This window comes from Phoxinus phoxinus (assembly GCF_949152265.1).
Source record: "Phoxinus phoxinus genome assembly, chromosome: 17".
Lineage (NCBI taxonomy): Eukaryota > Metazoa > Chordata > Actinopteri > Cypriniformes > Leuciscidae > Phoxinus > Phoxinus phoxinus.
The window spans coordinates 6,936,170-6,954,135 of NC_136892.1; the positions used below are offsets into that span (position 1 = coordinate 6,936,170).

General features: G+C 39.1%; 1 protein-coding gene across 1 annotated transcript in view; it reads left to right on the top strand.

Moving 5' to 3' along the window:
* Window positions 1–17,966, top strand: part of gabra3 (gamma-aminobutyric acid type A receptor subunit alpha3) — a gene marked incomplete at its 3' end in the record, with an annotated part of 406,040 nt that overhangs the window by 62,473 nt on the left and 325,601 nt on the right. Inside the window, exons 2-3 of the mRNA XM_079584913.1 lie at window positions 3,223–3,395; window positions 12,919–13,025. Of these exons, the coding sequence (XP_079441039.1) occupies window positions 12,940–13,025 (86 nt within the window). The 5' untranslated portion in view covers window positions 3,223–3,395; window positions 12,919–12,939. The remainder of the gene's footprint in view (window positions 1–3,222; window positions 3,396–12,918; window positions 13,026–17,966) is intronic.

Genomic DNA, 17,966 nt, shown 5'->3' on the forward strand with positions numbered 1-17,966 from the left:
TAAACAAAATGCTTGACTTCAATAAACAGTTACCTATCTAAGCATCAAGAATGGTAAAACATTTAACGCTGTCAGCCAAAGCTAGTGAGATTCGATCTCGCATCGCTTGAAGCTCCGTGATGCTCGTGCTGTTAGCAGTTAGCAGAGCTATCATCGGACCACTGTTAACATCACGTCTTATGCTCTTAAAAAAAGCCTCATATTTTTCTATTGCAATGTTTTGTGTTGAAATGTTTTCATCATTTATTAAATGTATCACATTTAATTTCAGTCTTGTGATTATATGAATTCGCTTAACTACATGTTTCACTTGAATTGATCTGCTAATACCACTTTTCAATCACTCTCAATGAGCCGCGGCGCGGCGGCAGATTACGCATGGAGAGAATAAACTGACACTTTTCAAAGTCTGCGATTGTAGCGCCTCTTAGGGGTCAAAGGCAGCAAATGCACACCCGCAATTTTACGTAAAAGTATTATTCTGGTTGAGTTCCAACTGTATGCTTCACCCCCAAAAGCGAACCTCAGGAACTGCCTGTGTTGTGGCGATATTTGTATGTGAAAATATGCATCCTTCAGATCGATCGTGACGAACCAATCGTGATGTTGTATTTGCGACACGACCGTCTTGACGGTTAACATCTTGAACTTGAGGGCTTTGACTGTACGGTTTAAGCCTCGAAGATCTAAGATTGGACGCAATCCCCCGTCCTTCTTGGGGACCAGGAAGTATCTGCTGTAATAGCCCGACTCCCTCTCTGGAAGAGGAACATGTTCTATGGCATCTTTGCTCACAAACAATATTATGAAGTTAGAACTGAGATTCGAAATCAGAGCGATTTAAGCTCCGCGACGCACATGTTGAAGCGTTAACCACACAGCTATCGTCTGAACGCTATCTTAAGAGCTTGAGCTTAACGTCTTATGTTTACACAAAGCCTCATTGATGTGACATTTTTCTATTGCAATGTTTCATGTTGAAATTTTTTATTTATTAAAGAAAATTATGCTAATCATAACAACCTACTGTACGCCTATTTAAATATTAATTAATGTTAAAACACAAATGGTTGCTATGGTTGCTTTCTCTTTAATTGAGTGTTAGCAGCGTATCAAAAATAGACTCGGCGCTGAAACCTCTGCTTCACTGCTGCTCACGCGGTGCTCCTGCTTGACGCTCACGCGCTGCTCCTGCTCCCGGTGTGAATACACTCATTGATTAACATGGACACCGGGAAAAAATATGCGCTACTCACTGAGCGGCGCGCTCACGCTTGCAGTGTGAAACGGACGTAATTCACAAGGTTTCCTACATGTGTGTTCCGTGTGCATGTGTGATGCTGATGTAGCGCGATGTTAATCATGTGGCACCCGGCATAAAATCGGCATATGTCAGACTGACCGGCCGGTCGCCGGTCATGGCCGATCACGTGAAAACCGGGCAATTCCGGTCACCAGCCGATCAATCGGTGCATCTCTAGTCACTACTGTTAACTACTAAGGAAGATGTGTTATCAGTATGTAATATCATATTATGATTGTGTTAACTATCAGTTACAGTTGGTACTCAACCAGAATAATACTTTTAATTGGGATGTATAATTGCTGCCTTTTACCGCTAAGTGGTGCTACAATAACACATTTTGAAAAGTGTCAGTTTATTCTCTCTATTGCGTAATTTGCCACGGCTCGTTGAGAACTGGTACCAAATAAATTCAAGTGAAACAGTCAAACGAATTCATAATACCCAATACTGAAATTACAGTACAAATTTAGAACTGAAATAAATATAGGCTTCTATCATTGCAGCAAATTTAAGCAAAGTATGGCTAAACGTTAACATTGTGTGCCCAGTTTTTCTATAGGCTAATTTAGAAAGGCTATGCATGTCAAGGTTACGCGTCATAGCCTACTTCGTGTTATTTTCGTTTGTTAGTAGGCCTAGATTTATGAACTGAAACAGGGCAGTGTCAGATTTTTTAAAAATAAATTCTACTAAATGATTGTAAAATTAAAACATTGTCAGGACTTGCTAACCAGTGTTAGTCGGCAGCATTTGTGTTTTAACATTAATTAATATTTAAATAGGCGTACAGTAGGTTGTTATGATTAGCATAATTTTCTTTAATAAATAAAACATTTCAACATGAAACATTGCAATAGAAAAATGTCACATCAATGAGGCTTTGTGTAAACATAAGACGTTAAGCTCAAGCTCTTAAGATAGCGTTCAGACGATAGCTGTGTGGTTAACACTTCAACATGTGCGTCGCGGAGCTTAAATCGCTCTGATTTCGAATCTCAGTTCTAACTTCATAATATTGTTTGTAGTTTAAAAGGCTATTTGTCAAAAATAAAAACTTCTGAAATGTTAATTTGATTCAAAACACCTTTCTGAGCTTTGTAATTCATTGTCTGTAATTTTTTATTAATAGGCGTTTATAGACGATAACATTGAAGCCTATAGGCCTACATGCTTTTAACCAATGTTGGCCGACAGCATTTATGTTTTACCGTTCTTAATGCTTTAATAGGTAACCGATTATTAAAGTCAAGAGTTTTGTTTGATTAATAATGGCACATTACAACATAAATTTGCTACACTTCAGAAGAGCCTCTGTTGCGCTGTACAGATGACAAAACCCGAAGGTGCTGTTGAAGGAGATTATCAGCTGATCGCACCAGAAAATGAAGATGATGAAGCTCGTCTTTAATTTACTAAATTATTATTTTGTGAATCATTCATGAAATTGAGATGACTGACAGTGATACCTGGCCATAGCAATGAAAGAACATTTTCAAAACAGATCCATACATTGAACAAATCAGAAAAAAATAATGATTTTGTTGACTTCTACAAAAAATAACAGACTAAATAAATAATACTGCTTTCAATATAAAAAACAATGGAAATGTAAAAGAACACTAAAATGTATTCAGTTTAAAACCCCATCGCACATTTCAAGGTTTAAATAGAGTCGTCGGGACAGTAGCGTTTTTCTTTGCCTCGGGTGCAGACAGCGATCGCGGAGCAGCGGGATGATTTAGAACACCAACTTTTGTTGAATTCATGAGAAATCTACAGACGCAAAGTAAAATAAAGACCTAAATGTGTATTAATTCAGCATAAAACAAATTATTTTATTTCTAAAGATACTAAATCTATTTACATCAGATGTTAAAATATGTTCTCAGAGCTGTACACTTTTTGTTTATGGACAGGTCATGGAGTCAGTCACAGCATCTTTCGACAATGTGTGAAACGCAGGGCGGCGGTCTGAAGTTAAGCAGTTTCCCCGCCGAACACGAGCCCAGCTCCCGCAAGAGATCCAGCACCACTACCGTGGACACGGGAGAACAGAGGCTGGTTAATTACACTTGAATTGCTTTTAAAGGTTTAACTTTTGATTCTAAAATTTCTGTTAAACGTGTTTAAATGTAGGCAGTATTTTACATGTTAAAACTAAATAAAATATAGGCTGTATTAAAGCTTGGGTAGGTAAGAATTGTCTAAAGAACTTATTTTCAAATTGGCTTAAACTGTCTTTATATACCAATACATAATTAAAATGTAAGTACTTTGAAAAAGAGAGTATAAAAATTGAGTGACTATAGTGTATTTAATCTTCAAAAAACACAGCTCATTAATTCCTACCGGGACGAAAAAAGTGATTGGCTTGCGCGACTGTCACTGTCCGTCGCCATGACTACCGCCGCTATTACTGGCTCTGCCCACGTGCGCGCACTCGCGCACCCGTTTTTAGGTGGGAGTGAATGGAATTAATGAGCTGTTTATTGAAGATTAAATACACTAGAGTCACTCAGTTTTTTATACTCTCCATTTCAGAGTACTTGCATTTTAATTATGTATTGGTATATAAAGACAGTTTAAACAAATTTGAATAAAAGTTTTTTTAGACAATTCTGACCTACCCTACCTTTAAGGCGAGACACTACAGGTGAAAAGGGTTAAATTTAAAAATAATAGATATCACCATGAAACTTCCTCAGTTGATTACTTGCACAAGTTCATTAAAAAACATGTATTACAAGTTTTTGAAATTTGTATGTTTAATTATACAAATTAGGCATTATCTCATTAAATATGCGCAATTTTGTATATATTTTCGGTAGATAGATCGGAACATGATAAAACCAGGTGCAAAATTCTTTTTTCATTTTGATTACACACAAGATGAAAAAAGATGTTCAGAGGGATTTTAGGATATATGCTTTCATTACCTAGGAAATCAAAATATACTGTCCATAGCCTTAAAAAGTCGATTTTTGCCATATTTTTTTTAATTAAAATGTCACAAATCAGGCCAGGAATGATTTATTAACAAATCCCTCTGAACATATATTCAGAATACTGCTAAGTGTATAACTGGAAAGTTTGGTGTACAGGCTGAGATGCTTATACTGGAGGATGACAAATAACTCATTTTGAGAAAAAGGAATTTAAAGATTTGTAATGTAAAAATTCAAACTTTTTTAGTGGAAACAACTATTTACAGACATAATATCTCATCAAATCATTAGCAACAACAATACAAACCACCTAAATCACATCAAAACTTATAAACACAGCATTTATGGCCTTTAACTGAACAGAAAGAGGGTTTTTTTTACAGAGGTTTAAATTATTACGTTAATAGTGGTTTTTTTTTTTTACAGTAAATTTGATTCCTGAATAATTATCTAACAATTCTTTATTAATTACTAAGTTCCCTATATTTTCACTTTATAATACTGTTTCAGGTTATAAGTAGCCTAATTTCTGGATAATTATTTGATAATTATTTATTAATTACTAATAAGTTCCCTATTGTTAGGGTGTGGTGCAGACAGAAGAAGAAAAAGCAGAAGTAAAGTTCCAATACAAACTTTTACTCACAACAATAACATAAACTGGTACAGAACGGGTAGAAGGCTCACACACACCAAATACAACGTAGAACGAAAAAAGACTGACTGAACAGAAGGGAACTAAGTACAAACACATATGAACATTGATTAACAGAACACAGGTGGAACAGATGATAATTAACTAAACACAGTGATGCAGATTAACTAAATGACAGTAACCATGGAAACAGATGAGTGGCAGGAAAACAGAACAAAGGAATACATGTGACAGTACCCTGTCCCAGTACCCCCCCCCCCCCACACACACACACACACACACAACACTTTATAATGACTATTAATCATTAATTAAGTATTAGTAAACAGTTAATTCATAATTTATAAACCATTAATAGACATTAATACGTAGTTTAAAAAATACAGCTATAAATGCTTTATTCATGAAGTATAGCATTATTTACAAACCACTTATTTAGGAGTTGTCAGTGATTCATAAGATCACTTAGAACAGGGCTGGGGAACGTTGGTCCAGGAGGGCCATTGTCCTGCAGAGTTTAGCTCCAACCCTGAAAAAACTCACTTGATTGTAGCCTTAGTGATCCTGAAGACATTTATTAGCTTGTTCAGGGTTGTTTGATTAGGGTTGGAACTAAACTCTGCAAGAGAGTGGCCCTCCAGGACCAACGTTCCCCACCCCTGACTTAGAAAGTGCAAGTAAATGCAGGTAGTTATAAAGCATTTAGTAGTGGTCAGCAGTGGTGTGCCGTCAGAGCCAGCAGGGCCTTCTCTGCTGGCCCTGCCAAAATCAAAAATATAGTGGGGTAGTGTTGATCGTTACTGAAGGCCCTGACTGAAACCCCACGGTACGCTACTGGCGGTTAGTTAAATATTGTTGTGAGCTCATCTAATGTGAGGACTATTTATGCCTTGTAAAGCATTTACAAACAAGATGTAAAGGCTCATTTATCTTCTAAACAGAAACAAACACAACACAACACAGTGATACAGAACATAGAAATAATAACAGCCTTTAAATCTTCTTTGTAAATAATTTACAAGGCATGAATAGTCCTCACTTTAGATGAGCTCACAAAAATAGTTAACTGACCACTACTAAATACTTTAACTACCTGAATTAACCCTGAATTACAGTAGTAATACATGTTAATAAAGCATTTATTAACACACTAAGTAATTATTACTATGTCTGAATAATAAGATGTATGAATGTACATTTTAAATAGTGTATTAATCATTTACTCACACTTTCTAAGTGATCTTATGAACCATTAACAACTCCTAAATAACTGGTTTGTAAATAATACTATACTTCATTTAGAAATGATAAATTGATCCTTAATAAAGTATGAAAATACAATTATTAAAAACATGATAGATGCTTTTAAATCAAGAATAAAATATTTATAGCATTTATAAACTGCTTATTAAAGTCTATTATATATGACAAATTAACTGTTTACTAATGCTTAACTAATGATTAATAGCGTGCAGTTATTATAAAGTTTTACCCTCCCCCCTCCAGGCAGGTGCGTCCTTGCGCCGTACATGGTAAAACCAGGGAGTCCTGGAGTCTTCCTCAGGAGGGTCAGCAGGGTTAACAGGGACTGAAGACTCCAGGAAGGTACCGGCAGTTCAGGAGATCAGGGCAGAGCAGATGGACAGGGTGGAGCAGGCGGCCAGGGCGGAGCAGGCCCTTCGGCGGCCATGGCGGAGACGACCCCTTCCATGGGTGTGGTCGTGACATAAGGTCGGAAAAAAAAAATTATTGGGCGGAGCTATGGGCTTAGACTCAGGGACAGGCTCAGGGACAGCTTTTGAGGCGGCGTGGTTCAGGCGGCGTGGCGGTGGCAATCTTTGGCGAGGGTTTGGGCGGCCATCTTGGCTGGAGGTGAGGCTTCAGGAGATGCTGACTAGGCATAACCAGTCTCTTGCTCGGCGGGCACGACGTGAACAGTCTCCGGCTCGGCGGGTGCGACGTGAGCGGTCTCCGGCTCGGCGGGCGCGATGTGAACGGTCTCCGGCTCGACGTGAACGATCTCCGGCTCGGCGGGCGTGACGTGAACGGTCTCCGGCTCGGCGGACGCGACGTGAAGAATCTCAGGCTCGGCGGACGCGACGTGAAGAATCTCAGGCTCGGCGGACGCGACGTGAAGAATCTCAGGCTCGGCGGACGCAACGTGAAGAATCTCAGGCTCGGCGGACGCGACGTGAAGAATCTCGGGCTCGGCAGACATGACGTGAAGAATCTCAGGCTGGTCAGGTATGACGTGCTGGTCAGGCATGACCTGAAGATCAGCAGGGGTGCAAACACATGTATGGTCAAAAAAGAGAGAGGTAATCGAAGCCCTCGTCCCGCGGCAAATATCCGGTATTTATTACTGCTATTTCATGAAAACAATTTCACCTGATGATTTGAATAGCTCTTTTTGTAAAGAATTAATAATTCTAGGATGATTGGGGTAACTGTGTAGGGTAGGCCTAGTGCATCTGCATAGAAACTAATAAAAAAATACAAATATAAATACAATAAAACACAAATATACAAGAAATAAAGCAGTGCTTTATGTTTTTCAGGTAAATTAACTTTATTAAGTAACAAAACGTGATTTTTCTCTTTCTCTTTTGTTGTTTGATTAACTTTGGTGACACAAACAGCTGCAGGTATATTGGGTGCTGTCCCTTTAAGACGAATGCACGTATCTAATACTGGTAATGACACGCATCCGTTTTGACTGCGTTTACGGGGAAACTCGTTGAGACGGACACTGGCTTATTTTTTCGTGCACATGTCTGTTCAAACACAAATAGATAAGATAGAAAAGGGAATTCAGTGTTCACGAACTTCACGTGCTGTCTGCGACTGCGTGGCTCTGTGCGCCGACAGACCATCTACATTTGGATGTTAAACATATAATATATATCCTGATACAGCAAAGACAACATCGGCAGTATTTAGCAAAATAGGCTACAGAATATTTCGTTCTGTAGGCCTGACGGGCAATATTTGAAAATCGATAATTAGGCCTATTTTTTTAATTACAATTATATATGCATTTGTCAAAACCGAGAGACTTTCAAGCATCAAAATGTAATTTATTAATATGTATTTGCGCCTTCTATTTTGTCTGAAAACTTCCAACACTCTTGCGTGTCGCGTGAAAAATAGGCGTCGGTTGCGGTTCTATTTCTAGCACGCGGTTTCGGCGGGCATGAGAATTGTGTGTGTCACGCAGGCATTGTGCTCTAACCAGTTAACATGAGAGCCGACATAAAAACGGACACTCCACGCCACGCAGAGAGAAATGTGATGCAGTGGCAGATCCAGAGTGAGACAGAAACACTAGTGGTTCACGCTTGCGCACATAGCCTATTGCTGGTTTGGCGCGCAGTGTTCTGATTTGCTTATTTCCTATTTACTTGTTGGTGGACGCAATCCAGAATTACTGTTGGTTAAATTATAATCAGACCCTCTCAAACAGGCATGACATGAGGATTACACGGAAAAAGACTGACTGAACAGAAGGGAACTAAATACAAACACAGATGAACATTGATTAACAGAACACAGGTGGAATGGATGATAATTAACTAAACACAGGTGATGCAGAAGAAACTAATTGACAGTAACCATGGAAACAGATGAGTTGGATATTTTCAGTTTCCCTCAGTCGGTGCCTCAAATACAATTTACTCAATGGCATTCTATGCTGAGGAAAACAGATGCACAGTTCTGTATATAAAATATAAAAACTAATCTGAGGTTAGTTATTGCAAGGCACTTAAGAGGGGTTCCTTTCTGAAGTTGATTTCTTACAGTACACACTCACAAAACCACACAGGCAAAAACCTCTTTAATATTTATATGTATTTGTTAAAATTGTATTTTCATAATACTACTTCTATAATAGAATAGAATATTAGAAGTTAATAGAATATTAATATTAATATAAGTTATATTAATAACGTAGTTTTGTATGACTGTTCATTAGTTAATTCTTGGTTATTTTTCTTGAACCTTAATTAGTAGATAGTAGTAGTTCTTCAGGAGGTAGAATTTGAAATAAAAATATTGAATAAATGTTGTGTTTGTAGTATACAGATGTGGATCAATTGCGCACTGCAAACGCGGCATATGTGAAAGCACTGAGCGTGCTGCTCCTTCACCGAATACGTACAGCAACACGCACCACATATGCACTGCAAACGGAGTATGTGTAAAACAGGCGTTAAGAGTGTGCTCATTGTCCCACGGCATTGGATTTTTTTCCTTAATCTGTTTTAAGCGTAAAGAAGCAACTTTGTCTAATGTGCTGGAAAAGAGAGAGTCAATAGTTTCTGTTGCAACATCGAGTTATTCTAAGCTATCTGGCATGCTGAAGAGATTGAACTGATCAGGAAGATTATTTATAAAGCAATCTTTAGTGGTAGAAGTGATAGTTCTACCATATTTCTAAAGGAGTCGGCTTTGCAGCTTTGGTTAAATGAATTATACACGAGACTAGATAATGATCTGAGATGTCATCGCTCTGCTGCAGAATTTTAACAGCATCAATTCCATGTGACAATATTACTGTAGATCTAAAGTGTGATTACAACTTCAGAATGTCTGTAAATGCCAATCCCAATACGTTTTTTTTTATTATCTACATGGATCTACATGTGCAGCCAGTAGTCCGATAGAAAACCAGCAAATTCCTTGATCAAGACAGTATACAGTAGCCAGAACAAATGTCACAAAATTAGTCACTAAAAGATGAGTTTATCTTTAAATCTACCTGTTGAGCCACTCGTGATCTACTAGTTATGCCAGACTGATGCCCGCAAATTAGTTTAAATCTCCCGGAATCCAGAGCGAGCGCGCATGCGAGACAGAGACTGCTCCAAACCGCGTAGTGCGCGCACGGCAGAGAGGTAGAGTCTGCACCTACTACTAGTAGCCCCTTTCTGTCCAACCTGATAGTGGTTCTTGGACATTGTGTCCTTCCTTGTTGGCTCTCCCCTGGAGATTCTGGTCAGGACGGACCTTCTGTCTCAGGCAGGGGCACAATTTTTCAACCTCGTCCAGAGTTATGGAGGCTGTGGGTTTGGCCTCTGAGGGGGCCCAATTCCTACACTGAGTTTGTTGAGACCACACTTCACTCCACTAGGAAACTGTATGCATTGAAGTGGAGGGTTTTCATTTCATGATGTGGAACTCGACAGTGGGTCCCAGTTAACTGCCCGGTTGGTACTGTGCTGGAGTTCCAGAAGAAATGTTTTTTTTTTTTTTCACAGGGTTATCTCCTTCCACTCTGAAGGTACGTGCTGGTCATATCTGCCTAACATGGCCCTTTGGGTGGTGTATCCCTGGGGAGAAACCCGTTGATGACACGTTCCCTCTCTGATGCTCTCTGGCAGGGGAGAGGAGTATGGCGGTTTAGAAAGCCTTATTATAAAAGGGGTATCCTTACAGGATACAGGATGTGGTATGCGGCAGGCTGGTCCTCTTTGCTCTCATTTGTAGGATTTTACAATCTGGAACTGGGGTCTACACAAGGTTCTCAGGTGCTTTCGTCTTAGTGTTCTCGCAGTGATTCACACAGACAGGCACTTGGAAGTCTGTCGATTTGGGGATCCTAATTCCCAATGCGTCAATGATGATGGAGTAGTGTGAGTTCCCTCGAAAGTGAACGTCTCTGGTTATGACTGTAACCATGGTACCCTGAGAACCTTCTGGGGAAACCAGGGTTACAGTCGTGGTATGTAATCTGTGGCATGAACGGAAGAGATGGCAGGTGTAGAGCGGATCTAAGTGCAAGGGGTTTATAGAACAAACAAAAATAAACTGAAACTATAAACTAAGGAACACAAATAAGCAGAGAATAATAGGATCAAGGAATGCACACCAACTGTTTCTTTAATATAGATTATAGTAAACATGAAAAATCAGACGATAAGAGAAGGAATGTCTGCTGTTCTCTGTACTAGTGCTGTAGATGGAACATGATGTGTAAAGTTGCCACAGCTTTGAGAAAAGAAAGACGGATCAATAGGGTAGATGAAGGACTTATTTATCATGCTACCCTTGTGCTTATACTGTTCTACTGTGTATGTCTGGCAGCAGACTATAAAATCAAGGGTAGCATTGCTGCAAATCCCACAAGCACCTTGGAACCTAATGTATTTTCACCTTTTAATTTAAGATAAGCCAAAACAGCGGGCCAACATGGGACGCCGACATGGGCAATATCTAATTTCTTCTCGTAGTTGATCGTGGATCAGTCAAAGTTGCTGAGACTTCAGTTCAGCTCTTTTTTTTTTTCTTGAAGCAAAGTATGCAAAATTGTGTATGTGTGTTTCATTAATCCTTTGAAATGTATTCAGCATACACAGGTGTTGCCACTAGCAATACATAGCAATAATGGCTTTGCAAGTACTAGCAAAAAAAAAAAAAAAAACTCTGAATGCAGTTGCCTACTGCAGATTACTTTTGTTAAATAAATTACTTTGTGTTTATTGAGTACTGCTTTGCAAAGGGATTGCATTTCTGTGTTTTGGCTCTTTGCAATTAGATTAAAGTAAGCTCCTAATTCTCAATGCACTTAGAGGAACTTGCATATAAATGTTCATATTAATCTTCCTCTCAACATTTTACAAGTGAAAACAATTTCAAGCCTCCTATCAGAGACATGTTTGCCCCTAGCTGCTTTAGATATAGATATACAGTATATCCATAAAAAAGTTATGCAAAGTTAACAGAAGAATAGTGACTGGGGTCCTTGAGATGTTTTGACATGCCCTGACATTTGTGCTTTTTTCAGTTGCTTTTTAAACATATTAATGGCAAATGTATCATTACACTATATTTAGCACAAACAGGGCTACCATAATATGTGAGCAACATGTATGTACATGTTTGTATTTTTGAGAGAATAATGTTTATGCATTGTTATTTAGTATAAAAGTTTCTGAAATAAGGCTACAAAACACATACTAAATGTGTCCACATTACTTTTGACTAATGCATGTTGTCGCCTAGAGTTTTTGCTCCAAAATAATCTGAAAATCACCCTGCCTAATCATTCGCATAAAACAATACATAGATTTAAATTTTGTAAAACACTTTTTGTTTGGAAAGGCAATATTTGTGGGGGCGTGAATGATCCAACACGATTATGAATAATGTGGTTCACACCTGAGAAGACAATGACCCACATAGTCAAGTCAAGTCAAGTCATCTTTATTTATATAGCGCTTTTTACAATACAGATTGTTTCAAAGCAGCTTCACAGTGATAACATGAAAATAATACAAAAAATAATTTCATCATCGTCCACCTTTAAGGCAGATCTATAATATTGTTGAATATTAAATGTCCCCAACTAAGCAAGCCAGAAGGCAAGGCAACAGCGGCAAGGAACCAAAAAAGCACATAATGAGCTGCATAATGAGCCTTTCATTCAGGTGTGTCACACAAGAATGAATGCGAGGACAATATAATATAGATTAAAGTCAAAAGCACATTTTTAGTACATAGGCTATATGGGCCATTCTACAGAATTGGTTCAAAGTTAAGAGTTGGAAACATCTTGAAAAGAAAATCTAGTCTAGTCTTTTTCCATAAATGTATTGTAAAATATTATTTTTTTAAAGTATACATTTTATCATACATATTTCAAAGTTAAGGATTAACTTTAACCACGTTTACAAATGTGCACTACTTTGGGTGACTAATTGTATTTTTTTATTGAGAACTGTTACACTGTACCATATTAAAAATGTTAGCTTTACTAAAAAAAAATTGGTTGTATCGGCATATGCTAAAAAGTACTTTAGAGACCAGTTATTGTACTTGGTCTCTAAAGAAAAGGTATTGTGCATTCCGATGCACATTAATACTTTGTACAGATCACCTGTGGGCTGCAGAGCATCATTTGTGTTTGAATCTCAGAATGAGAGAGGGACAGAGCTTGTATGCCATCATTCTCAAATATTTTCAACTTTACTAATTTGCTTTTTCTCACCATCTTTACTCTCTTCTTTCTGTAGGCTTTCAGGACTCAAAGTGATATGGCTGCCGTTCTCCACAAGCTCACAGCACGCGTCCCCTGCGTGTGGATCTTCCTCATGCTTTTCGACCCCAGCTCACAAACCGGGTAGGATGACTCATCAACCCTCCCCATCTAGCCTCGCTTTTTCCCCATGTTGCAGGCTCTAGGGATGCATTGCAACTAATACATTCATTAATAAGGTTGTATTACTGTGCAGGGTCTTTTACGATCTGCAAAATGCCATTGGAGCCAATCGTAGTTGGCTGTAAATCGCTCGCACAAACTGCCATGAATTGGATTTTCAGTGGCAGAGCGGGCTTGGTTACAAGTGTGACTCAATAACCTGGAAAGAAACTGACGCTGGAAAAACCTGTGGGATTCCGAGACGAGTTTAGCCTAGATTGTGTTACAGTGATGCCAGTTGGTTTGTACTGCTCATTAGCTCACTCGCACATGTCAGTATTGTACATATAGGTACATATAGACAGGGATTTTGGTAAAAAGAGATTTTCTGCTTGCAATCAAGTACCTGAGCTAATGGTCTTCTAAAAGTAAAATACAACATTAAATCACAACACATGACCCCTTGCCATGACATACATCTTTCCTGGCCGATTCCAAGTGTTTTAAGTGCGCAATCAGAAAGGCCACAATATACTTAAATCAAAAGACGAGCTGGTATGACGTCATTTAGAACAAATGTGATCAAATTGAAGTTTGTTTGGATTTGTTTGGGTCGTTCTAAACCGCTGGCCAAGACAAACAATCGGTGGGTGTTCTCTGGTGCTCCACCTTCTTTGATGTGGAAATCTTCTCTGATTCATCTGTTCTGAGACACGAGTAAAAACATGAGCACACTGAAGAGAAGCTATATAGTTGAAATGTAATCGTAATTTTGTAATTATAATATAATTCTGTGACACTGTTGCTGTTTTTCAAATGTAGTAAAAGTTTTCAAGAGAGTTCCACATGTAATACTTATTTCAGATGCTAAGATGTTAGCCAATCATAGCAGTGGGTGTTAACATTGAAGTCTCACAGCAGACGCGTTCTAATCTAACAGAGCGTTCTAATCAGAGGGCTAAAATCAGGGTAGAATTGGGCCTTTTATTTTTAAATTGACCATTTTTATGTAAAAATCATATTAACATTTATAAGTGCACCTAACCAATTTAAATAAAATGCTGGGTTTTTTTATTCTACCAAAAATGTCCACTGTTGCTATAGTAACAAACTACACTTTTACATGCATGCATATGATTGACAGATTAACCATGCACTCTTATTTCAATGTTGTTGCTAAAGTTGAGGTTAGTTCAGCTTTGTGCAAAGTTTGCTTTGTACATTTAGTTTAAATGCATTATTTAGAGGGCAAGCTTTACCATTCAACTGAACTGTGCGCCTGCATTTTAGACTAACATTATGTTCTTGCTCCTCTAACCATGCAATATTTGCATCCTTGTCTGAGCAAAGTTTTTCTTTTACTTCAACTGCTCATTGCTCTGGTAATACTTATGGTATGACCCATTTCAGGAGCTGCAAAAAAATGCAATTTAAAATCAGAAAATGAGCACATCTCACTTACATCCACTAAAATATTGAAATGTTAGTGATACTGATTCCAAATGACAACGACAGTGATTGAATGTCAAAGTGTAGTTTAAACAACCCACAACTGAACTGGAAGTTTTGATTGGTTTTGCACTCGACCTGTTTATTGCCTCAAGCAAACTACAACTGGTCCAAAACGCAGCAGCACGAGTTCTTACCAGAACCAGGAAGTATGACCATATTAGCCCGGATCTGTCAACACTGCATTGGCTCCCTATTAAACATTGTATACATTTTAAAATATAGCTGATTACTTACAAAGCACTAAATGGTTTAGGTCCCCAGTACTTAGGTCCCCAGTACTTAGGTCCCCAGTACTATTTGACCTAGCATACACATAACACATTATAGACTTCTATAATTCAATGTTAGGCTGCATAGATTTGGTCAGCCGGAACCGGGAACACTTCCCATAAATCCTGATGTACTTGTTACATCATAAGAAGGATGGCGTCTACGTTAATATTAGTCTCTCTGTTTATCCCGAGGTTTACCGCAGTCCGCTGGATTCAGGCCGTATCCGGATCTAATGAAGGACCTGCGCCTGGACACGACGACAACACAGTCCTAAGGTGTCAACTAGTCTCTCCCCTGTGAAGGCCTCCCTCCCTTCCCTTTACCTCTGTTCAGATAAAACGTTGTCGGGATAATTCCGGTTCAAGTGGCTATGCGGAAGTGATAAACAATTCTGTATTATACATTTTTCAAGACTTGTACCTTGGAACCTATTTCATGGTTTGCGTTCTCGAGCCACCAGGCACTGTTTTGTGGAAATGAGCGGCCAGATCGCATTAGGGGTGTTCTGTTAGAACGGTGTCATGTTAGCGGCCCCTAAGTTAATAACTAATGATCGTTGCGACGGCAGTGAATCAATTAAAACTAACTTTAGCTTGACAATAACTTTATTCTAGAGCTGCTGTAAAGCCAAAACAATCTCTGTTACTTTAATTTCCTATTATCATTGTAAAGCTGCTTTGAAACAATATTATTGGTAAAAGCGCTATATAAATGAAGGTGACGTGAAGCGCAGGGCTCCACCACAGTTTGAAAAGTGCCAGCCCGCCCTGTTTGTCCTTTGTCATTTTTTACTTTGTAGGCTACTTTAGGTGAAAAATAAATGTAGCAAAGTTGAATACTTGATTTTGATTCACCTGAAGTCAAAGTAAAAGTACTACAATTTAATTGTACTCCAGAAAGTAGAACACATTGAAAAATGTACTGAAGTACTGTAATGAAAGTATTTGTAATAAGTTACTTTCCACCTCTGCTATTCACATTTAAACATGTAATTTAAACACAGCTCCCAGCAGTGGTGTCAGAGTTTTTACAAACAGTATATCATTGTTCAGCCATTTCAAATTTCTTTTTAGCCCTGGGTGAAGGACAAATAAAACTTTGCAGTGAGCATAATGGGGCCTTAACAGTGGCCTAAATCCAGAGCCATCATACCAGATCATAACTTGGTAAGTGTTTAATAGAGAACCATTATACTACAGAGTTCTAGCTGCTTATCAGGATGTATTTGGCATTTTCTTGGTACAGTGTGTGTGTGTGTGTGTGTGTGTGTGTGTGTGTGTGTGTGTGTGTGTGTGTGTGTGTGTGTGTGTGTGTGTGTGTGTGTGTGTTGCCAGATATGCGCAGCAGGCATCTATTCATCTGGATCCTCACCATCTTTGTCAGAGTAATTAGTCAAAGAAGAACATTGATTGGAATCTACCAATTCCATCTGCCAGTAACATAGGCAAAAAAGAGACACATGCACAAGAGAGAGTGATGAAAGAAGCATCTGAGATGAAAGCGGAAGGATAGCAGACGTTCATTTTAGTGCCTCCCTCCCTCCACCCACCACACACAAGATATTCAGTAGGGGTGACTGAATGTGATGTCCTTGCTTTGGGAGCAGAAATTCATTTTCCACGATGTCAGCAGATTGAAAATGTACTGAATTTGATTCAGTGTGATATCACAGCACCAGTCTTCTGGAACATCTATCACCCCAACACCCCCATTACAAATAACACCATTTTTTAAAGAAGATGATTTCAGTTGTTGAAGAGGCTGGCACAAGTTTGACATACTGCTCCCTCTGGAATAAGCATTTAACACCCCTGTTTTACCCTTTTTTCCACAAAATTAGTCAAGTATTAAGTTGAAGAATCAAGTTTCACTTTCAAGGGAACTCACGCTGCGACAAAGCGCTGTGGGAATGCCTCTGCCTGATTTGCGTCGTGAAGCACCTATGAAATCAGTCCAATGTTGTTATGGAACATCGTAGGCGGGTGATGACAACAACTAGGAAATTAAAAACAAGCATACCCAAACCAGGCAGTGTTAGCTTCTGTGTCTTTACCAAGCACTCATTTGTCCGCTTGGTGTTTGTGTGTCTCAGCTTATTCAGAGAAAACTGTTAGACAGGAGTTTTTCACCATTGTTTAAGTGGCATTACTGTGGGGAGCGAATAACAAATTCAGAAAGTGTGTTTATCCCTGCCCACGTTGTAGTATGGGTGGGGATATACATGTAGATACTAAAGACTTGCCAGTTCATACTACTGCATTTGAGGAGCTTGTGGAGGTTGTGACTCGCGCTGTAGACAGATTAAACATCAACTGGCCAGCCGAGAAACAGGAGCTTCTTCATAAAAGTAAATTAGACAAACGCTTTCTGCCATCACACTCACAACCTCCTCGTTGGGGCTTACCGCTTTTTCCCGACCTCCACACCAAGATGTCGAGGTCGTGGAAAAGACCGGTTTCATATTGTGTGTTTAGCCCTCATATTTCCAACTATTCCAACATCAAACAACAGGATTAACAGGCGACGCCCAGGATTGAAGAGATGCTTGTGAGCTATCTCTCCCCTGAGTCTGCATCGTCCCTTAAAGCCCCAACATTACCCACCAAGCCACTTAGAGCTACTTACTTGTCTAAAGCTTATTCGGCTGCAGGTCAATTCATGGCGTGTCTGCATACTATGTCCATCTTGCAGGTATACCAGGCTAACCTTGATGAGGGCGAGGGGGTTAGCTCTGACGCTATCAAAGTGCTGACCGCCACCAAGGAGACGGCCAAGTCAGTCGGGTGCTCTGTGGCAGCCTTTGTGGTTACGGAGAGACAACTGTGGTTTTAAATCTGTCTGGATTTAAAGAAAAATACAAGCTTTTTATTGGACACCCCACTGTCACCATCTGGCCTTTTCAGCGACGCTCTAAATTCAGTCACTGATAGGTTCCGGGAGGCACAAAGGCAAGCGGCGGTTTTAAATTTTGGTGGTTCCAAAAATTCCTCCCTCGCCACTCAGGTCTCTGGGGCTGGGAAGCTCAAATTTAAGATGCTTACTCTGAAGCAAATCATCTCACAAATTAGGTCAGAGTACTGGTTTGTGACAATAAATCTCAAGGACGCATACTTCCACATATCCATCCTTCCTTAACAC